The sequence below is a fragment of the Dermacentor andersoni genome, chromosome 1, assembly GCF_023375885.2.
Source record: "Dermacentor andersoni chromosome 1, qqDerAnde1_hic_scaffold, whole genome shotgun sequence".
NCBI lineage: Eukaryota > Metazoa > Arthropoda > Arachnida > Ixodida > Ixodidae > Dermacentor > Dermacentor andersoni.
The window spans coordinates 389810517-389838224 of NC_092814.1; the positions used below are offsets into that span (position 1 = coordinate 389810517).

General features: G+C 47.1%; 1 protein-coding gene across 4 annotated transcripts in view; it reads left to right on the plus strand.

Moving 5' to 3' along the window:
- LOC126518742 (cysteine/serine-rich nuclear protein 2-like) overlaps nucleotides 1-25178 on the plus strand; it is a 125701-nt gene extending 100523 nt beyond the window's left edge. For all 4 annotated transcript variants that reach the window (XM_050168512.2, XM_055064930.2, XM_055064931.1 and 1 more), the window contains one exon: nucleotides 19744-25178. In XM_050168512.2, coding sequence (XP_050024469.1) covers nucleotides 19744-20403 — 660 coding nt within the window. In that variant the 3' untranslated portion in view covers nucleotides 20404-25178. The remainder of the gene's footprint in view (nucleotides 1-19743) is intronic.
- Nucleotides 25179-27708: the final 2530 nt, after the last annotated feature.

Sequence of the window (27708 nt, forward strand, 5' to 3'; positions counted from 1 at the left end):
CCTTCGAGAGGCAATGTGGGCGCAGAGCCTCGACAGCTTATTGAGTGCGGAGGAAACCACAGGCATGTCGTGCTGATTCGCAACCTTTTTTAGGTTGTGCGAGACCTTGTGCATATAGGGCACAACTTGTGGTCTTTTCTTATTTCTCTGCAGCAGACCGGGCCCTCTGCTCACACCCTTCAACCTCTGGAGCAGCATCTCGGACACACTAATTAGGGCAGAAGTAAGGAAGCCGACTGCAACCAGCCGTGATTCTTGTAGTCGCGTGTTCGCATGACTTAATGAGCGCAAATCAAAGACATAGCCTCGTTGTAGCTTTTTTCAGTAGTTTTCAGTTTGTGGATTCGAACGAGAGTAAATTTTTTTGTGCTTGGGGGCTATATTGCCAGCAAACATGTCGCTTGCCTATGGTCAGGCTGACATCTAAAAACAATGTTTGCATATTCGAAGGTAGTTCGTGGGTAAAGGTTAAACCTTATCCATGGTGTCTGAACAAGGACAACACAGAATTTACATCATGAGACATAGTCACAGAGTTTGAACTTTTCAAAACCACAAGGAAATTGTCAACGTATTTAAATACGCATATATTGAGGACTGTGTCCGTGTCCATCACACTCTCTTAAATACAGTCAATAGATGAAAGAAACATGTTGCATAAAACAGGAGCAACGCAGCAACGCATGAGCAGATGCAAATCCACTTTTACAGCGAAGCTTTTTTTTTGCCTCTTCCTTCGACTTTCCCACTGCTGCTGCTGCTGTCTGGCACACCGCACTGGGGGGTGGTTACATGACACGAGCGCGGCAGAGAGGAAAGGCTATGCGAGAAGCTTATTCGGACTTTTGCACCACATCGAATGTGCACAGTGCCCTCAGGAGCTCCCTGGACATTGCCACATTACCCTTATCTGTGAGCCCCCACAAAAGCATTGCAGAAATTGCAGCGCTTACCTTTCTACCAATGCGCAAGTCCAGAGGGAAGCTAGATAGAATGGTAGAGACAACAAGCGTAGCGATGGGGGCTTGTTGGTGAATCATCAGGGACACTTTTGATGCAGCGCGAAACATGACACAGATACAAGAAGGCGCATATAAAAAGACAACACATAGCGCTGTGTGTTCTCTTTATATGTGCCTTGTGTCCGTGTCACATTTCACGCTGCATCAAAAGTGTTCCGAATGGTAGAGAGGAGAGGAGAGAGGATGCAGAGAATGGGTAGAACTGACGCAGTCGCAAAATGGGCAACTAACAGCCTTGCCACTCATCGCTCGCAATTCCCATACAAGGGGAGAGGGAAGGAATAGGGAATAGAGAGAAGGTGACGTTAGAAGGCAAGGAAACGCTACTACTATAGACATGACAGTGGTTGCGGGGAAACTCGATAAACTTAAGTTCTAGGTACATGACGGCACGTTTCATCAATTTCAGAAAAATAAACACCATTCAAATACCGTATTTGCCCGAATGTAACACGAGTTTTTTTACCAAAAATTGTGGGGGTTCCACTCTGCGTGCGGCTAGGGCTGAAGGCGAGCTCCGGATCTAGCCCCACGCAGTCGCTTCGTGGTACTCCCAACCCGTAGCGCGGGAATCGCGGCTACGCCGGGTTTGAACGAATAAGGCAACCAGCGGCGTCAACGATGATAACGTTTATTGCTATTAGCAATAACGAACACTCGCAGAGGGACGTCCTATCAGTAATAGTAATAAATAGGCTTGCCTCGTTGCCTGGGTGGGTCAGGCAAACGAGATCACTCACGGGTTGCGGCAGATGCTTTCGTCCAGGCGGTCCAGGTGTCCGGCGTCCCAAGAGAGAGAGTCTCGCCCGGTGGCGCGCTTTTATGCCTTTTTACCTTTTTGCGAGGGGAAGTCCTCCTCGCCCGCCGGATACGTTTCCCTTTCCTGTGAGCCGTGTGAGGGGAGAGGGGTACGCGCGTCACAAGAGCGACGGAGAAAGGGAGGGCATGTAGTGCCTCTCTCCCTTGTCTACGCGGGCCCAACCCGTCCGCCACGTGCGAACGGGACGACGCGAGTATGCGGGAGGAAATGGGGGCGGGTGCTCCCCACAATATAGAAGTGAAAAGTCACCCCCCCATGTTACATTCGTATACTAGGTATAAAAATGCTAAGATAGGCACCAAACACTCATTATTAAGCTCGCTTAATGTGCTGCATTTACGTGCGTGTCGATTGACGTGCTCCTTCAAAGTCGCGCGCTCTCCAAATTCAGCGGTCAACCAATACGCGAACCACGGCCAGGGTGAGTCGCGAATGCAGTGCAAACGCGAAAAAGGCAGAGCAAACGACACCAACGAGAGAGCGCCAGCGATTAGTCTCCTTGGAGGGACCAAATGCGCCGACGAGCACGTTTCTACGACGAGCACCCCTTGGCGTGCGAAATGGATGTGCCTTTTTCTCACCACTAGGTGATTCTAGTGATGTAGCGATCCGTTTGGGCCACTGGCGGTGCATCCTGGGCACTTGTTTCCACGATAGTACCACGTGACCTACGCCACCGACTCCTCAGGCAGTGCATAGCCGCATTATCTGTTCAGCGCTTCGACACGTTGGTCTGTTCCTGCCTGCTTAATGTGCCTACATCCAAAATGGCATGTTCTCGCACTCCGTATACTGCTGGCTTCAAACGCAACACTATTCTACTCACCGAAAAAGTCGGTAACTCAGCGGCCACAAGAGGCCTGGACATCAACGAATTGACGATAAGAGCGTGGAGGAAGCATCGCCAGGAGTTGTTAAATTGCAACAGTCATAGAAAAGGTTTCCATGGGCCCAAGAAAGGCCGCTTCCCGGATTTGGAGCGTCGTCTTGCAGACTTCGTTGGTGAACAACGCTCCCGGCTTCTTGGTGTGAGCATTGAAATGATTCAGTGCAAAGCACGTGACCTTGCACAAGACGCGGGTTTGGCGCCAAACCAATTCAAGGCATCGCACAGCTGGATACAGAAGTTCATGCTAAGGGCCAGTTTTTCCCTTTGACGCACTACCTCGATTTGTCAGAAACTACCCAAGGACTTCGAGTCGAAACTTCTCGCGTTTCAGCGGTATGTCATTGATCTCCGCCGCTCTACCAACATGCCACTTGGACACATCGGGAATGCGGACCAAACCCCCGTGTACCTTGATATGCCAATGGTTAGGACAGTGCACAAGTCTGGTGAACACGAAGTTCGGATTAGAAGCACTGGAAACGAAAAGAATCGGATAACAGTTATGCTCGCATCTTTGGCTGATGATCGCAAGCTCACTCCCTTCATAATTTTTGCCTGAAGACTATGCCAAAAGAAACATTTCCGAACAATGTTGTCGTACGCTGCCACGAAAAAGGCTGGATGGACTTGGAACTCTTCATAGATTGGATTTCCAGCGTTTGGGACCGAAGGCCAGGTGCATTCCTGCATGCAGAATCAATATTGGTGCTGGATTCTTTTCGAGGTCACCTCATACCCGTCGTGAAAGAAAAGCTGCAGCGTGACCGAACGCATTTGGTTGTTATATCGGGTGGAGTGACGTCCATTATTCAGCCCTTGGATGTTTGCTTGAACAAGCCGTTCAAGGATCGCTTGTGGCAGCTGTATTGGGCGTTTCAGTCTCCCTGCAGGTGTTGAGGTAGATCCACATTCAATCCAGTCCCGAGTGCATCTACTGTTGCCCAGTGGGTTTCAGCTGCTTGGTACGGGCTGTCTCATGAAACAGTCTACTGCGCATTTAAGAAATGTTCTATTTCAAATGCCCTCGACGGAAGTGGAGACGATCTGCTGTGGGAAACAACTAGTGACAAAGAGGAGTCCAGCTGTGATGATGACAGCGACGGCGACATCAGTGGCGAGGATGAAGATTAGGCATAGTTTGCAGGTACTTTAATAAAGCTGCTCTCGACTTTTCCTATGGTTTGTTTCCTGCGTTAAATTTGTGTTCTATAGTTTTGGTTTCTCGCGTTACATTCGCATTTTTGTGTCTTTGATTTTGCGCGTTCGCAAAGTCGACCCTCACGTTACAATCGTGTTCTTTTTTTCCTGGTTTCGCCCTTGCAAAGTCGACCCTCGCGTTACAGTTGGGGTCGCATTACGTGCGGGTAAATATGGTATGTCGAATGAAGAATGCTTGTTCACTTAGATTTAGGGAGAAGTTGTAAAACAACAAGGTGTCAAAATTAACCTGGAGTCAGCCACTACGGCATGCCTCATAATCTGATTGTGGTTTTTGTACGTACGGCCCCAAAATTCAATTAGAGTTTAATACTTCTGCCACAATGCGATGCGTCATGTGAGGCAATGAATGTGCTCATAGTGGCATACCAACTATTTCTCGAGAGGGAGTGGGGAGGGAAAACTGCAAACGATCTGATGACCCTCTGATGACCCCCCGCAGCTAAAGGAGAGACCACACTGAAGAAGGTTTCACTGACTGACGCAGAAATCAAGAGGCACCAGTGTATGTGGCATGTGGCAAGGAGGACGACATGGCGGCCATGAAGAAGCCCCAGCCAAACATGCGTCAGTCTCGCGCCATTTGTGTAGATGAAATTACAAGGACAGTTGAATACGTAATTCAAGGCGTCTAGGGTGCGTTCGCGAGAAACAGATGAGGATTTGCCCTTAAGCAACGCAACAAACGCAATGAGAACCGCAACGACAACAGTCAAGGAGAGATCACAATGGCGACAGGTGGTCCCCGGCAGATGCAACCGAACACCGGGTTCGCACCACCAGCACCATTGGACTTCTGAGACCAGAAGAGTGGACAGCATGGCAACAACGCTTCATGCGGTACAGGCGAGTCTCGCATTTAATGGAGCAGATCAAGCAGACGCTCTGATTTATTGTCTCGGGGGAGATGCGGAGGATATTCTAGCGGCTTTGACACTAAGCAAAGAAGAGCAGGAAGACTTTAATAAAATGATTGACATGCCAGGAAATCATTTCATCAGTAAAAGAAATATCATATATGAAAGAGCAAGATTCAATCAGAGGGGACAAGAACCTGGAGAGACAGTGGAAGCGTTTGTAAGTGCTTTGCACAGACTGGTGCCCACTGCAGATACGGAGCACTAAAAGATGAAATGGTCCGTGACAGACTAGTTGTGGGCTTCCAGGATGCAAAGTTGTTGGAAACTTTGCTAAGCTATCCAGATCTCAAGTTGGAGAAGGCTGTAGAGTAGTGGAATTCCACGAAGGCCGAACAAGCAAAAGTGGTCACCAAAGCAGGGGGAAATGCAGCATGGCTGTGGCAAATGTGGACGACATGAGCACAATGACAAAACAGCTGCCCGGCATCAAAGACGAAATGCCATTCTTGTGGAAAAAGAATGGCACTGGAGAAAAATGTGCCGCACTAAAACACTTGGAGAAGTAAAAGAAGAGGCAACCCCAATGCAGATATGGACTTTGGGAGCCCTGCGTTCGAACAAAATGGCAGAGGCGTGGAGAAAGATTATCTACATCGACGGAGAACAGACGAGCTTCAACATAGACACTGGAGCAGATGTAAATGCACTGCCACCTTGAATAGTAACTACTTTGAAAACTGTATATCCAACCACGATAAAACTGTATGGCGTGGGGGGACAGCCGCTAAAAGTATTAGGCAAGCTAAACGCCGTGTTTAGTTGTTGCGAAACCAGCGTCCATGATGAACTGTATGTAGTGGAAGGCCTAGACGAAGCTCTCCTTGGACGTCGAGCAAGTTTGGTTTTGCAGCTTGTACAACTTCTACAGCCGGTCACTGAAGATCGACGAGAGAAGTATAGAGCCAAGTTCCCTGAACTATTCACTGGTCTTGTAGAAATGCAAGGAGTATACCAGATCAAGCTCAATGCCGAGGCCAGTCCAGTATCCATCAGTGCTTTCCGCAGAGTACCCTTGGCATTGCTTGGCAAAATCGATGTCCAGCTGAAAGACATGGAGGGGAAAGGCATTATCTGAAAAGTGGAAGGGCCAACTCAGCGATGGTAGTAGTTCCCAAATCGAATGGCGATGTCAGAATTTGTGTAGATCTGACTAACCTCAACAAAGCCATCGAAAGGGAGAAACTGATACTTCCTTCAGTGGAAGAAACATTAGGAAGACTGTCAGGAGCAAACTTCTTTTCTAAACTGGATGCAAAAGCCAGATTTTGGCAGGTCAGACTCTGAAGATTCACAATTGCTCACAACATTCATAACTCCCTTTGGAAGGTATTACTTTCAAAGGTTGCCTTTTGGGATATCCTCAGTGCCTGAACACTTCCACAGGAGGATGACTCAGATTCTTGAAGGCATGCCGGGAGTGGTCTGTCACATGGATGACATTTTCGTTACCGGAGCTACACTTACAGAACACGACAGGCAGCTGGAGGAAGTTTTATCAAGTCTGAAAGCTGCAGGGGTGACATTGAATGAAAAATGCGAGTTGGCAAAAACTTCAGTGAAGTTCTTGGGTCATATCCTGAGTGAAAACGGGATTCAACCAGATCCAGGAAGAGTGAAAGCAATAGTAGATTTTCCCATACCATGCACATTAACAGAGGTGCATCAGTTTATTGGCATGACAAACCAAATGGGAAAGTTCATACCGAACCTGTCCGACAAGATGAGACACCTCAGAGAACTCCTCAGAAAGGACATGAAGTGGAGGTGGGATGTGCAACAACAGCAAGCATTTGACCAGGTGAAGAAACACATTCAAGAAGCAGCGGTATTCACTGTGTATGACCCGAAACAACAGCATATATTCTCTGCAGATGCCTCTTCCTATGGTCTTGGTGCTGTATTATTGCAGAAGGACAAGGACGGTCGTGTAAAACCAGTTGCTTTTGCGTCGAAGGGACTGAGTGAAATGGAGTGCAGGTATGCTCAAATTGAGAAAGAGGCATACGCTGTTACATGCTCATGTGAACACTTCGAAAAGTTCCTTATAGGGACGAAGTTCCATGTGCAAACCGACCATAGACCTCCGGTTCCACTGTTAGGAGATTGAGACCTAGACAAGATCCCAGCAAGAATTCAGAGATTCAAGCTTAGACTCGTGTGTTTTGACTACTCCATCGAGCATGTTCCTGGAAAAGAGATGTGGATGCTTGGTGCAGTTTTCAGTTAAAATGGATCTAAAGGGCTTTTCTGGCTTATGCGTTTTAACCATGAAGGACACTTCAAAGCTAGTGCCCCTACATTTGCTAACAGATTTTGCAAGAGGCTGCAAGTTCAGTTTCTTGCACATGGCTACACCTCAACTTTTTACCTTGGATGCAGAGACTGACGTGATGTGAAGACCTTGATGTTCATGTAGTCATTTGTAAATCTGTTAATAAAGGTCAAATCAAGCTGTCTATGCTCAGTGCAGATGCATTCTGAGTACTTTAAAAATATAGTCGTCGATGGGGGGGGGGGGGTATATCCTTTCCAGGAGATATTCTGCCCCCTCCCCCGGATTCCGAATTTGGTTTCTTCGAACTTGGCAGATATGGGTATATCAGGATCTGTTTGGCCTAGGACAAAAATAAGTACATTTTTAGAATCAGCACACCGATATACACACACCGTGCAAATTTGGTTAAGATCTAATCATAAATAAGAAAGTTGGATTTCAGGTGTAGCCTCTGTAACAAGCATGTTACACCCCCTCAGGCATAATTTTGGTTGGCCAGCCAGGCTCGGTAGGCAACATTTGTCACTGCACCTATAAAACGCCCCCTCAGGCATAATTTTGGTTGGCCCGCCAGGCTCGGTAGGCAACATTTGTCACTGCACCAATAAACATCAACGAGCACAGCTGCTCGGCGGTCAGTCATCGTTCATCACCACCACGCTGCGGAGCGTCTGTCTTAACGGAGGGTGCCTCGAGCCCTCCCTCGATCACGAGCCCGGGCCGATCGTGACACTGGCAACGAGTACCCGCGGATCGTCCCACGCCACCTCGACGGCGAAACATCGCCCCCCATTGCTGCCGCCATGCCGCTGTACTGAAGGCATGAGCTGTTAGAGGGAGATGGGTCCGCCTGGCCAATTTACGAGGAGCAAGTCCACTTCTTCTCCTGGGCAAACGACACACTCGGGTGTGTTCTTTGCCTGAGGCCAAACCGAGGCCGTTTTGCCGAGGCCAAGCAGCGGGACATTTTCCTGGCCAGCTGCGGGTCCCGCATCCTCGTCTCCTGCTCGACTGTCTCAAACCAGCCACGCCGCATGTTAAGACGCTGGGTGAGTTGCTCGCCATACTGCGCTCGCATTTCAACCCAGCACCGTCCACACTAATGGAGCGTTTCTGCTTCAACAGCCGGAGCCACCGGGAAGGAGAGCCCCTCGGGCAGTTTGTTGCTGCTCTACGAGGGTTAGCGAGTGCCTGCGCCTTCGGGGACCAGCTGGACTCACTGCTGCAGGACCGTTTCTTCTGCGGCATCAACAACTCTGCCATGCAGACGTGACTCCTGGAGCTTCCCGACCCCATGCTGGACGCCGCTGTTAAGGCAGCGCTGGCAATAGAAGCTGCCACCAAGGACGTCGGCGAGATTGCCCGTGCGACTGGCTCACCGTCAGCGGAAGCGGCAGTCAACAAGTTGGCCACAAAGCGCAGTACCTGCGGTCGCTGTGGTGGTGCCCACTCCCCCTCACAGTGCCAGTTTTCTCAAGCACAATGCTTCACGTGTGAAAAAACTGGGCGCCTGGCACGGGTATGCCGAAGGGGGAGGACGAACAGCAAACAGCAACAGCAGGCTGGTTCAAGCCCAGGTAACACACAAGCCCGTGGCCAGGGTAGTCGTCGCAAGGGTACGCGGCGGGGGCGGGCGGCAGCAGGCTCGAGTTCATCCGAGGCCAGGCTCCACATCGTGGCCGAGGACCTGCCGAATTTAGATATGTGGCACACAGGCTTTGTTCCGTTCTCTGTGCCACTGTACATGCTGACCGTCGAAGTCTGCGGGCACCCTATTTCCATGGAGCTGGACACACAGGCCAGCATGTCAGTAATGGCCGGGAAACTCTTCAAGCTTACTTTGCCCGGCGTATCCGTCGAGGCTTCGGGCTTGATGCTGCACAGCTACTCCAGGCAGCTCTCTCAGGTCCAGGGTCAGGCACAGGTCAACGTTCGCTTTGGCGACAGGGAGGCAACCCTTTCCCTTTACTTAACCAAGGGGGCGTCGCCGACGCTGCTTGGCCGAAACTGGATTCATGCACTGGGCGTTCGTCTGCCAGAATAACAGGAAGCCAGCCTGCATGTGATGAAAGACGTCCCCAGCCTCCTGACCAAGTTCAAGTCCCTGTTCCAGCCAGGGGTGGACACATTCGCCGACATGACTGCTGGCATCTATGTACCTGAGGGAGCCCGGCCACGTTTTTTCAAGCCTCACCCACTGCCGTTCGCCCTGAAGGAAGGGGTCACCCAGGAGCTGCAATTGTTACAGCGAAAGGGCATCCTGGTGCCTGTCAACACGTCTGAACGGGCCGCTCCCATCGTACCAGTCCTCAAGCGAGACGGCAGTGTCAGGATCTGCGGGGATTTCAAGGTTATGATCAACACCGTCGCTACCGTCAAGAAGTACCCGTTGCCCCGGATTGAAGATCTCTGGTCAGCGTTGTCCGGTGGACAGTTCACCAAGCTTGACCTCAGAGATGCTTACTAGCAGCTGGTGCTCCAGGATGCCTCCCAGAAGTATGTCACAATATCAACAACTTTGGGGCTCTTCCAGTACACGCGCTTACCATTTGGCGTAGCCTCAGCCCCAGCCATACTTCAGAGGGAGATGGATAACCTCTTCAGGGGCATGAGGCACGTGGCGGTGTACTTGGATGACATGGTTATTGGCTGCGACAACGAGGGCCATCTGCAGAACCTACATAACGTCCTGGCACGACTGCAGGACGCCGGTCTCAAGCTCAAGCTGGAAAAGTTCATTTTCCTGGCCCCAGTGTTGAGTACTTGGGACGTCATTTCCTAGGCTGGCCTAGCCCCAGCTCCCCGCAGAGTTGATGCTGTGCTCAAGGCGCCTAAGCCCCTGAACAAGAAGGAGCTTCAGAGCTACCTCGGCCTCATCAACTTCTACAGGAGTTTCCTGCTGAACCTGTCGGAGCATCTACAGCCGCTCCATCTTCTGCTTCGAGATGGTCAGCATTGGGTCTGGAAGAAGGAGCAGGACCGGGCATTCCAGCACAGCAAGGAGCTAATCACGAAGGCTACAGTGCTGGGACACTTCGATCCTGCCAAGCCTGATGCCCTGATCGTAGATGCGTAGCCGTACGGCGTGGGAGCCGTCCTGGTGCACCGAGACAAGGATGGCCAGGAACGCCCGTGTCATTCGCTTCTTTTCGGCTTCATGCTGTAGAGCAATGTTACAGCCAGCTTGGACAAGAAAGGCCTGGCCCTCATGTTTGAGGTCAAACGCTTCCACCAGTACCTGTCGAGCGGGAAATTCGAGACGGTCATGGTCCGCAAGCCGCTGTTGGGGTTGCTGGGGCCTGACAAGGCGGTTCTCGTACAGGCATCGCCCCGAGTGGTACGCTGGGCCTTGAGGCTGGCAGCCTACAGCTACCAGCTGGTTTACCGTCCTGGAAAGGACCTGGGACCTGCTGATGCCCTGAGCCGCCTGCCCCTGCCAGAGGTGCCTGATGCTCTTCCAGAACCTGCTGAAGTGTTCATGCTGCAGCACACGTACCCAGAGGTACTCTTCAAATCTGCAGTATCGCAAGCGACCAACCGGGACCTAGTCCTGTCTCAGGTGGTCAAGGCGGTGTCCCGTGGGGAGGAATTGGTCTAGCAGGCCTATAGCCACAAGGCCGCCGAGCTGAGCCCACAAAGTCTCCAGTCCAGGGTCCTGCAGTTGCTGCACGCGGGTCATCCTGGCGTGGAAAAGACCAAGGTGGCGGCCCGATCCCATTTTTGGTGGCCTGGCCTGGACCAGGACATCGCTCACATGGTGCAGAGCTGCCAAATCTGCCAGGAGCATCAGCGGGCCTCACATCATGTGTAAATCACCCCCTGGCCATTCCCACAGAGACCTTTGTCCCGCCTGCATGTGGATTTTAGGGGGCCCTTCAAGGGCCATTATTCCTGGTGGTGGTGGACGCCCTTTGGAAGTGGGTGGAGGTTCTACCTGTCACCACTCTATCAGCAGGCGTGACCATAGCAGAGCTATGACAGGTCTTCGCCACCCAGGGGTTGCGGGACGTCATAGTGTCCGACAATGGTCCTGCTTTCGCCGCCACAGAGTACCTGGCCTGGCTGACGAAGAATGGAATCCGCCGGATGATGGTTCCGCCATACCATCCTGCTTCAAACGGTGCAGCTGAGCGGGTGGGGCAAACCATCAAGGACAAGCTCAAGAAGAGCCAGACTGGGGATTTTTGGATGTAGATTGCTCGGATACTGTTACAGTACTGGACCACGCACCACGATGTCACTGGACGTGCCTCCTGTGAGCTTCTGCTGGGTCGGATGGTCAAGACACCCTTGGACGTCTTGCATCAGGACCTACGATCCACAGTGCTCCTGAAGCAATTGAAGCAGAAGCTGGCTACGGACTGAGGGTGCCGTCCCGGGCCTTTGCCAGAGTTGGGAGCTGCAGTTTTCACCAGAAACTTCTGTCCTGGCCTACCCTGGTCTGCTGGACAGGTGGTGTCTCCTGCCAGCGCCTCATCGCTGCTTGTCCGCATGCCAGATGGGGCCACGTGGCACAGACACGCCGACCATGTTGGGCCTCGCCTCGGGACCTGGCCAGTACCCTCGACTGCCACTTCAGAGTTCCAGCCCGCAGGAGGACTAGCGGCAACGCCAGCCGCTTCCAGTGGAGCACCGCCCACCTCAGAGGCGGGAAGCGTCGCCAGTGGTGCGGCGCTCATTGGGCCAGTGTCAACTCCGGCACCACTCACAAGGCTGACCACTCCGGACCCTCCGGATGGACCGAGGCTGGCTCAGGCAGGACCCGGCATTGCCACACCCCGGCCGTCAACAACGGTGCCCAGGCGGAGTACTTGACCGCGGAGACCGCCAGACCGTTACTCGCCTGGATAACAGGCACCGTCGACTTGGCTGGGACAATGGCGGAGCCTTATGCTCTGAACATGGACGTTTTTTTGTTTTATTTAACAAACAAACTGGGGGTAAGGGGCTGTAACAAGCATGTGACGCCCCCTTGGGCATAATTTTCGTTAGCCCGCCAGGCTCGGTAAGCAATATTCGTCACCACCACGTTGCGGAGCGTCTTGTCTAACGGAGGATGCCTCGAGCCTTCCCTCGTTCACAAACCCGGGCGGATCGTGACAGCCTCCCGCCTTGATGTCGTCTATGAAGAACCACAACATGTCGTCCTTCATATGGTCGGTCCATTGCACATTTGATATTCTGTATTTATCAAAGGGCTCCATAACAATTGCCAAAGCATGGTTGCCCATGCCTAGACTCGCCCTGTAGCAATCCATCGTTGCCATCTTGTGATGGCAATGATGATGACAATCACTAGGCTGGCTCTGGCGTTGTGAACATGGTTTCAGTTTCATTAATCTCAAGTTTCGTATTTGAGTGCGCTGCCCAAGCGATTTCCAGATGAATTTCCGTGGGGAAGAAATAAAGAAAGGTGAACACTAGAATTGGGTAAATACAGTCAACGTATGGGGGGGGGGGGGGGGGGCGGGGTTTCCTTATGGGCTGCGAAAGCATACGAAAGATTGGTCAATCAGAAAAATTGAATGCGTGCCTTTTACTGTTGCTAGGGGCTCAAACCACCACAGACAGGTCCAGCACCACTCTGGAGGCCTGTCAGTGCATTAGGCATATTGGCGCTCATGCTGTTACAGGAGTGTAGGCTTGTATATTTAAAGGGGCCCTGAAATGATTTTGACAATTTTGTACAAACATGCAGTCATTAGGGTAGGTCCTCTTCTGATCATTAAGTGGCGCATCTAAGTGCTCTGCATAAAGCGTGTAATTTATTATAAGGTTTTAAAAATCTACCTCACTACCGATCGCAGCACGCCACTTGGCTGAGTTTTCAGCCACCCCAGACCAGGTGACGCGAGGTGACCATATGACGCCAGTAGGGCAAGCTATCCGATTGGCTGCCCAGGGTGTGTTATAGATAATTTTTCCAACTCGAACAAATGTTATTCGTAATAGTTGAAATGTTGGTTACTTTGTTTCTATAAAAAAAAGAAAGTAACAGAAAGAGTATGCACAAGAACAATTTGTCGCTGCACTCAAGACCTTTGGCACACAGCAAGTGCCGTCTGCTAGGGTTAGAATGTGCTCCATGTTGACGAGAGCTCCATGGTCAATGTTGGTCTCAGTCTTGTGGGATGTTACATTGTTACATTGTTACATGTTACATTGTTGTTACATTGTGGGATGCAAACGTAGGGACTGGCGATATGCCAAACTGCAACATTGTGTCCCTCTGCAAGGCAGCAGATGAGCGGAGTGGCTGTAGCGCATCAGACTGTTGGTGTTCGATCGGCAATGAAATTTGCATGTTTACGGCCATCTCTTTACGCTGGAGGATTACTACCGCAATAGTGTTTCACGAGTCCGGTATTCAGGTAAACGCAAGCGCAAGGGGACTGGATGTGGGCGTTTGACGGGATGAGCAGAGGTGCAGTGTGGTGGTAGCAACATTATTTTTGCAGGAAGAGGAGGAGTGGGGCCAGGCCATAAGAAGGGCCAGGTCAGGGCCCATGGGGCCACAACTTTCGCCACCCACTCTGCCAGCCTGGCTCAAACGTGAACAGTGCAGCTGCTGGGTGTCACAGAGCTCAACCAAACACAGATCTAATACAGCAGTGACAAAGTGTATTCTACTTTGCTGTTGGTGTAATTTTTTGGCAGAAGGGTACTTGCGAACACATTGTTTTTCTAAATGTTTAAAATGTTTTACACTTGGTTAGAGCAATATTAGATCTTTGTTTGGCTGGTTAAGCTCCGTGCCACCAGGTGGCTGGACCGTGCAAACCGATCAGGCCGTTCACATACGTCTACGCTAAAGCTCCTTCATCACAGCAGTAGTAGTATGGAGGGACTTTAGTTTACGCTTCCACCCATTTGTCGAAACACCCAACTCACCTGTGGTTATCGGAATACTGTACACACTTGGCATTGCGACAGAATGCTCACAACGTACACTGCTTCGATAGCTCTCGCTATGGATCGACTGCCAGGTGACTGGCAGAGAGGTTGGAGAGGCTTCGCGCACTAGCTCCAAGACAACAGGAAGTAGATGACATGACGTATCATCATGACGCAGAGCCAGTGAAGATGGAGCTTAGCCCCGATCGCTCGTTGAGGAGAATGAGTTGAGGAGAAAAGGATGGCTATAAAGGAGGGTAACTTGTAATCGTCCTTAGCTCTCTTAATATGAGACGCTTCTTGCAAATTGTGGTGCGAATTATTTACTGCAGCTGTACCCTATGCGTCTACAAAATTTATCCGAACCGTTTCAGGGACCCTTTAAAGAATATATGCGGTGTGCTGTGGCAGTGGCCCCGTTCTGCTCTTGGTGTGCTTCATTGCAATACATTGCTTATGCTTGACTGCGTAACTTCGTTGTAATGCTTGACCATTGCCGTAGTTTCTGTGCTTCAGTGCCATCAGCGAGGATGGCAAAGTCGGTGCCATTGCCAACAGTGGTGAATTGTTTCAAGGAAAACGCATAAAGAAACAGCATCGCTAGGCCTAGCGTTGCTGCGGTGGCCGCAGCTGCTAGCGAATGGGCGTGCAAGAGTGCTCTTCGATGTTGCGAGACAATCAAAATGACAGTTGTGGTGGCTTTGATAATTGTCGTTTCAGACCTGTGGTCATGGCAAAAAGTTCGGAAAGTCGGACAGCAAAGAGTTTCAGCGTGTGATGCTGTGAGATGATCAAAATGGCCATGTTGGTGGCTTTGATAGTTGCCATTTTGCACATGCTGTCACGGCAAAAAGTTGGACGGCAAGGGATTTCAGCGTCCGAAATTTCAAGTGTCCTTATACATTGGCTCTATGGGGTACGTGGCAGTGCCATGAAGGCGTCTGAATTATCAAGCATCTGAAAAATCCGTGGCTGACTGTACTGTAATAATTCATTGTGAGCTACCATTTTTGCTTCCTGAGGCATGCTGAGGCAGGCCAGAAATAGTCTTTTGTTAAAGATGACCCATGTTCAACACATTCCCCGTACCTCCTAAGCACTGCCAAGACGGATGCTGCTGCTATTGGCATCACCATTGAGGTCAGGTGCATGTGTGATGAGTAGCCAAGTATGAATTATCCGGCAACGGCTAACTTTAGCATCGAAATAATAAAACTTTGGTCCCATAGACATGTATTGGCTCTGACCGGGACCTTCGGTTGGGATTGAATTAGCCAAAAAATCAAAATAACCAGAGTTGAATTAACGGAAGTCTACTGTATCAACTAAAATATCAGCTACACCTGTCTACTCTCTAATTCACACCTGTATGTTCCTATCTCTTAATGTTATATCTATAATCTTTCATTCCATCACTGGTTGCACAGTCCTTAACTTCTTCTTAAGCATCATTGTTAATCTTCTGTTCTGTTTGCTCCACTTCATGCGCCAGTGCAAGCAGAAAAGTTTGGCTATTCGCTGTACTAGCCTTCAGTGTCAGAATATTAAACGTGTTGTCTTCAGTATGCGGATTGACGGGAAAAGTGACCTCTCGTCGGCCCAGCAAAGCCCCATAAGGCAATGGCTTGCACAATACAGCTTCTGCCTTTCAAATCTTGCGAGTGAATGCCACGTCATTTTTACATCATGACAATGGGCTACACAGATCCAGTACATAAAACCGGTCATTGTTTGCGAACAGTTTGTAGTGCCCATTTCAGCCCTTAATAGTGCCTAAAATGAAGATATAAGTGCCTGTTTTAGGTGCCTAAAGCCACATTTTTAGTGCCTAAAAATTTGCCCTCTAGTGATAAAAATTTTTTTTACATTTGCAATAGTAATAAAAATTCAAATGGCATTAAGTTTATTCATCGTGAAAAATTTCGTCAAGGTAGGCACATTTGTTCAAACGTAGGCTCTCGGGGTAGCTTCCCCCTTGAAAAGTGCCATTGTGCTAAACCAGCCTGTTTGTGCTAAAGACGTCATCTTAAAGGCCTGCGGGCAGGAAGTTTTTGTCTCATTTTTACGTCGTTTTTGGATAGCTGTTGACTCTGTAAATAAATTTGGAGCCTCAGTTCATCGAGAGCGCAACAAATAATTACTTCAGTTGCCCCTTAATGTGACCAGTTCAAAATGCATGCCAAGCTTGCATTTTTTTTGTGTGTGTGTGTGTGCCAAGCGCACGCACACACACATGCACACACACACGCACACACACACACACACACACACACACACACACACACACACACACACACACACACACACTGTGGCCATGCTCCCAAATGCACTCCACTCCATTCAGCGCTTGACAGCACAAGAGCAGAGAGCAGGTTCCCGTTTTTTTCCAAGAGCACAGAATTGGAAGGGCCGAGTTAGCAGCTTTCGTCAGACTGGTACGCAACAAATTATATGGGATTAGTTGCTTGTCATCAGTTACATTTCTTGGTAATATTGTAATTGATTGATTGGTTTCTTTCCTTGGTAATGCTCACTGTAGTTCAACTACTTTTTTTTGGTGACCAATCTTCTATTTTGCTATTTCTCCACCGATGAGAATTCGGATGCTGCGCTGGAGATGTTGGGCAAGTTGCAGACAATGCTTCTCGAGTCGCGGCGAAGAAAGCGCAAACAAATGCAAATCACCGATTATTTTTCATGTTGATATGCTTCGATCATTATTCTTTTGTTAATAAACATGTTTTTGAAGCATAAATAGTGTCATATTTCATCATTAAGCCTGACGCTCACGTGGGTACATTTATCATTAGTTCCAGGCGCATAAATTGATTGGATATCTTTATTTCCTTTGGTGTTTGGACTCGCATGATTTTAATACCCGCAATCGCCGACCTCAAAGAGTAGTAGTGCGTATTCCTCGATGACGATCCCAGATATGGCTATTTAGGCTTCGGCCCTAGCAGCCAAATGCAATGGCCATCTTTTTTTTTTTTTTTTTTGCCGCCCGCTCGTTAATTCAAACTCCGCTTAATTCGAACAATTTTTCAGTCCCCCACGAGTTCGAATTAACGAGCTTTTACTGTACCATGTAACCAGTTACAGCCAAAACCTGTAGTAACAAAATCACCGGAAAAAGCAAAAAGTTTCGCTTTTATGAGAATTATCTTAGCACGAGAATGAGAAAGAAAAGACTTGCAAGAAAAATGTATTGCCAAAAGTCAGTATGCTGACTTTGCTTAGCCTTGTATTGCAGCAATTTGACAGCTCTGAACTTGCACTGCAAAAAGTAGTCCATTGCCACATCGTCGTTGTGCTTGCTGAAAAACAAACGAATTTTGCCAAAGGTGTTCAACTCATCCCGTGGGTTTGTCATCTTCTCTTGATTTGGCTTTTGGTGGTCATCAGCGTCGTCAGCTTCACACACGTTGCTTATGATGGTGGTCATCTCTTTGTGCACGACGTCTTCATCCGCATGAACAAACTCATACATGCTGAGGCCATCTGGAACTATGTTTGCCACAGCACAAAGTTCACCCCATGCGTTGGTCAGCAATGGCGGCACTGCGCCGTCAGCACTGTCGAGTGCTTCTTCGGGCAAATCGTCCTCCAGTGCTGCTGGATCAGCACATGATGCCTGCTGAGTGGCAATGAAGCCTGCGTGTTTAAAACAATTTTCTATCATGGCTGGACACATCACAACCCATGCAGTGGCTACCATCTCAAGTGCCATGAACATGTCCATGGTGGTGGGTCACTTGAGCTGGAGGTTCAGCAGCAGACATTGAATCAGCTTCTCTCTGTAGGCACACTTGACGCTGCAAATGACACCTTGATCGAGCGGCTGCAGCACGGCAGTGCAGTTTGGTGGGAAAAAAAACCAAGCACATGTTTCCAAGCTCCACATCATCAACATGATGGATGCTACAATTATCAAAAAAAAAAAAAAGGCAGACCAACCTGCCTGTTTTCCGCATGTCAGCATCGAAAGCCTTGAGCCAGCTGTCAAATATGGCCTGGGTCATCCATGACTTCAGGTTCGCGCTGTATTGTATGGGCATGCAGCCTACGATTTTCCTCATTCTCGCCTCTTGCTTCTGCCAATTACAAGCAGTGGCCATTTGTCTGTGCCATCCATGTTAGCGGGCAACAAAATTGTTACATGCTGCTTGCTGTGTTTTCCCCCGAAGCATTTGTGGTCTTGTGAGTCCAGGGTCTTCGACAGAAGCATCTTATAGGATAAGGCTGTCTCATCTGCGTTGTAAATGTCCAAGGGCTTGTACTGATTCAGCACTTCTTTGTTGGTCAGCAACCATGACGATGTCGCCACAGGGTCGACAGCTGCTGCCTCCCGGGAAATGACTTTGGCCGCTGTGTCGTGGTGGGCTTTGAAACAACTCAACTAGCCAGGGATTCCCTTAAAGTTATTGTGCTTGAGCATGCACGCGAAGTATAGCACCTTCCGCTGAAGCACTCTGCCAGACAGTGGCACTTTGTTGGCACGCAATAAACATCAATAAAGGTTGGGAAGAAAGTCATGTAAAAGTAATCAATTACATTTTAGTAATTGCTCAGTTACTTTAATGAGGCAGCAGTTGGTCAATGCAACCTATTGCATTATTTAATGAATTGTAATCAGTTACATTTTTTTCTCTAACGTTTACAAGTCTGGCCTTTGGCAACATGGTCATCGTATGGCTTTCAACCACTGCACCGGGTTGACGGGTGAACTGTTCGAGTTGTTTGTGTGACCACTAACTCCGTTTTCAGTCACAGGAATAGTCTCCTTTTTTTACATCCAAAGCTTTGCTGCACTTAGCAAATGTATTGAACGGGTCGCATAAAGGTGCCGTAATTATTTGTGATGTTGTTGAGGAACTGAGGCTTTGTACTATTATAAAGTCAACAGCTATAAAAAAAAAAGCAAGAAAAGTGGGGCACAAAATAGTTGTCAGCGCTCTCTAATAATACCATCTCCTTGTCTTAATCAGCAGCAATTTGAATAATACTTCCTTCAAGACTGCCGTCTTGAACATGATTTATTAACTTGCCACTCCTCTGTAACATTGTAGTGGAATTGAGAGTATTTCAATAAATGCATCAAAAATCTTTGAAAATGAAAGTATATAATTGTGTTTAATGTGGTAGTACTAGCCCGTATGGCTGAAACTTCAGAAGATGCGGACTGCACTTTGAGGAAAGGAATGAGAAATGATGGTCGCTAAGAGACAGAAGACAGTGGTGTAGATTAAAAAGCAAACATGGGCAGTTGACATTAAGAAGAAGGAGTGGCAGGGCATGCAGTGCATATTGTGTGGTCTACTAGCGTAGCAGCATTGGAAGAATGTCAAGGGAAATGCAGTCAAGGATTAGGAAATTTGTAAGGTGGAGTCATCTGACCTTGAGAGGCCCTGCAGTGGACATAAAATAAGGTTGTGATGATAAATATGTCATGGCAGCTGAAGTTGCTTTCTAATTTGTGGAATTGCTCTCTCTTTTTTTTTTTCTTTAATGTTGACAGGAGGAGCTGTTAGGAGCACTAGGCTCTTTGTAGTGCCAGCACTGCGTCCACTTGTTGCTCCAGATGGTGTTGTGTCAATGATGCGTGGTACCTATTGTGGCAAGTGAAGTACTCTTGGAGATGGTTGGGTGCGTGTGTGACAGAAACATTTGGGCCAATAACTGTGGTGACATTCTCTTATGCTCAGGTGGACCGGCTTTCGTTCCCATGCGGCTGCACCCAGGAGGGCTGTGGCAACACTTCAGGCCGTACTGAGTTCAATCCAGTACGAGTGCGTGCCCACTTCGTGCACACGCTCATGCGGCTTGAATTTGAAAAGCAGCAGGCAGCGGGCAACCTGGCCGCTTACCAATGTGTCGACCCACACCGGCTGATCTACTACAATGCAGCTGCAACGGCGGCTGCAACTGTGAATGGGACTGCAGCACCTGGTGGCATGGCTCTTCCTGCTGCAGCATGCCATTACAGCTCAGAAGAGGAAGACGAAGATGACAGTTCTTACTCGGAGAACTCCGACTACTCTACCGAGGAGGAGGAGGGCGATGGTACTGATCTGGCTGATGGCAGGCCTAGCTCTCCACACCGGGACTACACGGACCTCAGCTGTGCAGTGGCCAGGGGAGGTGGAAGCCCCGCACTGGCATCGCGCGGTGTCGTGCCGGTGGACCCTGTGTTTGTGGGTTGTGGAGACTGTGCCACTGATGGACTGCTGGTGTCCCCAGCAGAAGGGTCTCAGGCAGCCTCTTCAACATCAACCACTGAGGAGGGGTCCTCGTCAACAGCAACTACGGACAGTACATTTGGCGAGATTATCAAGGCGTCACTGGGCGAAGTGGCCACCTTGTGAAAGACGCCAGGACACTTTTCCCGTGTGAGTGCGGGAGGACCACCACGTGATTCCCCATTGAGTCTTCAGAAACTGGGTGTGCTGGACTTGCCATTCGCATGCAGCTTACAGTGCCCATTTACCTCAGGCACGCCCATGAACATTTCTTTTGTTTTCCTGTTTTTGTTTTCCTTAGTGTTTGTGTGGCTTTCCCTAATTACATCCTTATGGTCTAGAAACCGTATCTGCCTTTGGCAGTAGTCAGTCAATAGCTTTTTGTCCAGCAAATGTGCAAGTTGTATGTGAGAGGTCTGTGTGCCAAGTACATGCATTATATGGTGTAGTATAGTTCATGTACTTGCATGTTCAGTGCATGTCTGTAGAGTGTGCACAGTATATATTATACTGTGCACATTGTGGAGTATACAGGGTGCAAGGAATGGTGCGTAGGTGCTTAAAAGAAAGCCACCCAGTATGGAAAGTCAGAGAGTGACGCACAGGCAGCGATGCTGTGCCATTTTTTTGTTTCTTCCATAATGCCCGCAGATGCAGCAATCACAAACGGTTTTCACAAAGAGCAGGATGGTCATTTGTGGTATCGAATGCGGCTAGCATGTACGCCTCTGGCATTACTCACTGCCAATGCTGTGAGCAGAGTGGGCTTAGTAGCATAAGTCTGAAAGCTTGTGATGGCAATGACTGCAGCTCAATCCTCTTGGCGTAAAAATTGATCTCTGTCATGCTAGCTAGCATGTCTTGGCAGTCATAACTGGTGTTACAGTAATGGAACTCTCTTGGACATCACGGTAGTCGCAAAGAGATGCTGAACTTGCCTTCGAGAACAAGTGAAGTTGTTCGGGAAAAGGCAGGTGCCAGGGAACATTGTTGTGGGGGTGGTTTCTTTCCAGCATGCCACAGTTGTTAAAAAGTTAAGTAAATTTATGCGTGGAAGGGCTTATTAATCACAAGTAGCGGAAAGATAACATATAGCTAGGGTTCATAGTTCTCAATGTGTTGTTTGTTGGATGTTTGGCGTACCTTATTTTTAATTTGAAAGAACAATTTTCAGTTTTTGTTTTCTTCAGTGACTAGTACTTTAATTTTCATCAAAGCTTACCTTTTCTTTTTTGCAGCTGTTGATGTTTCCAGATTGGTATTGCTGCAATATTTGCCACCACATATTTAACAGTACCTGGTTTCTTTTTTTTTTTTGTTCAAGTGAGTGGGAAAATGTCTTAATTTGTAAATGTGCCACAAAAAGTGTATTGTTGTGTACAGATGTGCACAGACAGGTGTTCTTTAAAACAGTTTTTTACACCTCGTAGAAATTTCTTTTGTGGTTTTTGGTCCAACTGAAAACTGAACCCTAACTGTAGTAGCAATACTCGCTGTACTGCAGTACACGCTAGGTATGGGTACCTCATGAATGATATACAGAGAAATTAACTCCTCCATCACACTGTGTCAATCTTCAACGCATGAAAGGCTTTCCAACGACGTCCCATAAAAACATGTACTTAGTGCCAGGAAAGAAAAAAAAAATCAAATTTGTGCCTGTCCGTCAGTGGAAGTGATTAGAGTTGCCCTGGACCATAGTTTTCCAGAACTACTTTAGGAAGGCAGCATTGAATTTTCGGATGTTTTTGGTTCGTGGAGATAGAAAGTATCACAAATCGACCAATGCTTGCTGCCAAGCATCTGATAACCCTGCTATTAGACTGCAGCTTGCAACATCATCGATTGCTTTTGTTTGTTGTGGCCTACACTGTGCAGACTGTTTCTCTTCCTTACTGTGTCATCATATTACAGTGCACATAGTCAATGCAGTACAGCTTCCTTTTTTGCCATTAATGCTGTCTGCATCTGTGTGCTAACAGCAGTTTTGCTACTAATGCTATGCACATCTAAGCACACATTACTGAAGAAAGGAAGTGCATGTAAGACGGTGGTTATTGTCATGACACGAGAGTTCATCCACTAAGGGCGCAAAATTTTTTTAGAAAATATTCCCCAGCTCAGTCTTTTGTGTGAGAGTCATAGTTAAGGGGACCGAGAGTACTGCAGTTCAGTGGCAGTAATAATGGTGGGAAGGGAGCATGGGTGCAAGTTCTGTGCATACTTGCGCCATTTTGCAGGTCAAGAATTCAAGCGCACAAATCACAGGCAACCTCAGCCTTGTGTGCAATTGTTTGACTGTTGTTCTAGCTGGACATCACTAAGGCGTAACTATGGTGGCGATGCCCACATATGTGTTGTCAAAGCTTGACTTGGAGAGAAGTCATTTCATGCTTCATACCTACCCTTGACTATGTGGCAATCTGCTGATTTTTTTCCCTTTTCTTTTGTGTCTGTGGTGTTTCATGCTCAAGAATGCTCCAATGTCAAACATGCCAGTCATATTCTATCAGACAAAAATGCCTGGTAGTGCCAGGAAAACCGGATTGACTTTTGCTAGTTCCTTACCATTGTGAGTGTAGTCGGGGATGCTCACAGAATCGAGTGTTGTTCAGGGGATGTACAGTTAACGCTCTTGGACGAGGGCTACTTTTTTGAGCATTACTTTTGCGGAGTGCGTCGCTTCACATGGATAAGTAGTAACCTAGAAAACGAGTGAGTTTGTAATGGCACCATTATGTTGTTGCCTTTATCGTAATTTTCTTGCTTTGCACACTTTTGCCATCTATTGTCATGGAGACCACCTAAAGGTGCACATTCTACCAATGTGCCCTCATTTTGCCATCACAATGTTACGTTCTCAAGATGTGCTTGAGTGCATGTGCTTTGTTAATGCAGACTGACACATCACCAATGTGTCGTTAAGGAAACCTCTTGGCTGGCAACAGGGTTTCACTAGTACCATTACAATGGGTTTTAGTGATGCCCTTGCAGTGGAGGCCAGTGCTGCTTACCGTAATGTCGCATATTTGATGCCTGTCAGATGAGCACTGCCAACCCATCAAGTCAATCCTGCCCATCTTTCAATCCGGAAGCTTCCTGTATGGCCACAGTCCTTTTGAAAAATGTGCTTATTCAGTTACATTGAAACAGTATATTTCTAACTGAAAAAAAAAAAATTCAAATTAACTGCACACAGACCTGTTTAAATTAAGAACAATTATGGGAGACCTCAAGCAAGTTCTCTATACTGCTCAGAAGCTCTCAAACTATATTGTAACACGTTGAGCCTAAAAATTAATGGATATGAAGTTTTACATTTAATTGAACTAATAATGTCTGTGCATGGAACAATCAAATCAGTATAGGCACAGAGAAGGCTTTTCCCCCACTCGCATCTGAAACATTGAGATGATAACAGTGCAAATCAAGTTGGTAGAGTGTACCAATCTGTGCAGATTATTGTTTTGCTAAGAACATTGCCTAATTAGTGCAATGTTCGGCACTTGAGCATCATGTAACTTTAACCCCCTCCCCCCTCAATTCTTAGGACTGTATTTCAAAAGGAAACTTTCACCTAGGCATGCTTTAACCCTTGTTTTCTACCTCAGGCATTGGCTGTTTGGAAGTAAGAAAAGGTTGCTTAGATTTTGCATAGTAGTAGTGTTAATACATAGCATTTACATAGACCACTAACTTGCCATTTGTTGGCATTTATTAGTATCCATCTAAACCATTTTCTGAAAGAACTGCATTGTGTTACAGTAGGTTAAACGCATATGTTATTAATGAGATGCTTTGTTGTTGTTGGTCATGCTCTTTCTTTGTGTACGAGTGATAGCATGCATGGAGCCTTTCATTCTGAGGGCACAGCATCCGTCCATTAGCCACCAACTGTGTAGCATGCCTTAGGGAAGGCCCACTAAGTGTCCCCTCAAACACAAACCTGCCATAGGAAGGCCACACATCCAAGTGGAAGCACCACATATTCACTGAAGGTGTGAGCAGACTCCGTTATTCCAAGCATTGAAACTAGCAGGCCATATTTTGCAACCCATATAGATGTACAGTGTGGATGTACCAAAGTGAAAGTGTATATATATTTGCTTCTTTGAGCTTTCCCATGAAATTTTAGTAAAAATGAAAAAAAAAGAAAATATTGTATTTGTAACATGAATTTGCAGCTCAGAAAGCCTGACACAATCTTCATTTGCCAGGATTGGCAAGTAATTTTTTTATTCGGCAAGAAAAAAGAAATAAAGAAGAGAAAAGTTCACAATTCCTTTGCAACAAACTGAGCACTTGTTGAAGAGATTCAGTGTGTTCACTAGGTTTGACGAACAGAAAGCAAGCATTTGAGATTCCCCAGTTTAGGGGAACAATAGGGTTGGCAGTGCTGCATCAAACGGCCTGTTATTCCTACTCTCTCTCTCATTTTTTCCCATTATGTGTTACCTCGTCTATCTTTTCCGTATCTTTACACCATTGTCTGCCATGTGGAAAGCTTGTTTCGTGACTTCAGTGGTGGTGTGTACACTGCTGGTACTTGAGCAAAACTGTGATGATGGGGCTCCTTTGTGTTGCACTTAGTTTGAGACTTCCAGGGCACACGATAGAAGCCACTGGTTCAAAGTGAAGAGCCATATGATACTGTCTTATGCTGCACTGTGACCAAGCCCCTTCCCCCTCGTACACACAAAAAGGTCCCAATGCTATTGCAGGTATTTGATGTTTGTTTTCCATTCAGGCTTGTGCGTTTTTTCTTTTTTTTCCATAATGACTCTGAAGGAATTGCAGAGCGTTTATTTTGAATATGTGTGCAAGCAGGTTCAGTACAGTGTCCTAAGTGCAGTGACGCTGCTTCTGTACGATTCATTGCATTAAAGATTGCAGAAGAGTTCTGCACTGAGATTTTTCCGAAAACAAAAACAAAAAACAGTGACATTCTTAGCTTTTCGGAATGGAAGAGGCGTAATGGCAATAATCGAGGAGAACCAGTGTTTCCTCTCATAAATGCATTCACACAAGCGCTTTATGATGCATTTGTCATTTACAGTGTGACACAACACTGCAGTGTATATATTGGATGTCTCGGCTAACTTTAGCAAAGGCTTAAAAAATATGTCGAAGCACACTAGGAGTACGCAACCAAGCACATGATGGCTATTGTATCGAGTAAGTTGCACTATTTTTTGCATTCTGTTAAATTGCCTAATTAGTCAAAGAATAATCAACCAACTTCAAAAGTAATAACAGACCAGAACTTTTCAATCAGAAAGTTGTGCAGTGTTCTATGAAGCATCTAATTCAGCAGCTTCAAACTTTCTACTTGTTGCATAATCATTTTTTCTGTACCATAGAGAAAGCCAGCGAAATATAAAAAAAAAAATCTCGGGACATGGCCGCTTGTGCATTGCGACTGCAGTGCTTTCAACCATGCCCCATCGAACAGTGGGTCCATAGCCTGGCACAACCTAAGAAGGCAGTAGCCCCTCAAAGGCCGATGCACACGAGCTTCCACCAATGGGCACACACTCTAGTCAAGCGCCAAACGGCTGGCGACCTCGCTGACGGAGTCCGCGCTTCGAACTGGGCCAAGTCGTGTCAGTGGGACTATTTCTTTAGTTTTTTTTATTGAAACATGAAACATATTTATTCCAGGCAACTAGTGTGCATAGTTGCCTATAGGGGATCAGCATAAAGGCACAGAGCCTGACAGAGCGCCGATCACCCACTTACACACCAGTGATACATAAATATGAACATAGGTTGGAAAAGAAAACACATTGTGATTTTTAAGCAAATCATGCCATTAGACACAAAATATGTATATTGATATGATTTGCACATAAAAAAAAAACTTATACACAGCTAAAGCTAATAAAAAAAAACACACAAGTGTAGCATATGCAAGTTACATAAGGTAAAAAAAGGAATTGAAAGTGGTGTAAAGTTAGCTTTAGATTTTTAAAAGGTAGGCATGCATCTTCTTTTTAAAGATATGAATGGAAAAGCTTTCTTCAAATAATGTCATTACAGTGAAATGTTTGTTAAGGAAGTCAGGAATTTGGTATGTTGATTGTTGTGTGCTGTAGTTAGTACGAAGCATATCTTTCTTGTAGATGATGTGGCGTAAATTGTGGCTGTGATCTTGAGAAATTTCTTTAGAAATTCAGTTGGGTTAGATTTAACTTTGTGGCATACAACCACAGCTAATTTTTTATATCGGATGTTGTTAATTATTAGCAGTCCATGCTTTTTGAAAAGTGGTGCTGTATGTGGCTGAAAGGGCAGCAGTTCAGTTAAGTGCAGAGCTCTTTTTTGTAGCAAATGTTAATAGCTGAGGTTCGTTTTTGTCGTCGTCCCCCATATAAGAAGGCAGTAGTGAAGGTGCAAATGTATGGTTGTGTGGTAAATCTGTGTTTTTAGCCATAGTGGTAATAAGTGACATAACATGCAGAGTGTGCCAACTGCTCGGGAGATGTTTTTTCATAAGTAGTTGATGTGAACAGACCAGTATAAATTTTTGTGAAAAAAGACACCGAGGAATTTGTGTGACGTAATGCAATCAATAGGCTGTGCCTGAACGCTAATAATCTTTTTGCTTGTATATGTCTTATTACGGGGTCTAAATACGATATACTTTATTTTTTTAGTGCTTAAATTTAACCTATTTGCCCTTAGCCAGGTAGATTTTTTAACCACAGATTGGCCTGTGACTTAAGGACATCAATATCTGGCCCAGAGTAAAATACATTGGTGTGGTCTGCGTACGAAATAATGCCAGGTGTTGGGGGTATTTCTGCTCTAGGTCACTAATGTATATCGTAAATAAAAGGATTGACCCTTGCGGCACTCCGCATGCAATTTCACCGAAGTGAGATTTCACATTGGCAATGTTAGTGTATTGTAAAGGCTTTTCTAGGTAACTCCACATTGTCTAAAGCTGTCCCTCTAACACCGTATCTGGATAGTTTGAGCAGTGGAATGTCATGTTTGACAGAATCGAAGGCTTTTCTAAAGTCAAGAAACATTCCTGCAGTAAGTAACTTATTTTCTAGATTGTCAATTTTATCCTTAAAGGAGCACTGACACAAAAATTTGAAGTCGAGATAACTTGTGAGATCGATTTAGTTGGTCACACACACATCGTCTATAAAATATCAGCGGCGAATATCGCTTAGAACATATTTAAAATCCATTTTAAAGTACGTGCGCGCAGCCAACCGCAAAACAGAGCACCTCGCGACATTGACATCAACCGGGATCGTAAATAACCAAGAAAACGCTACGTCATGTGGCTACGTCACGAATTTTCGTTGGCTGCCATGCGGCTTACATGTGCTCTTCTCCTCTGTTGTTGCTTGTTCTAGCTGTTGTAGTGGGACGCTCTCCGTGTCGCTGCAACTGCAGTTTTTGTCGTGTCCATCG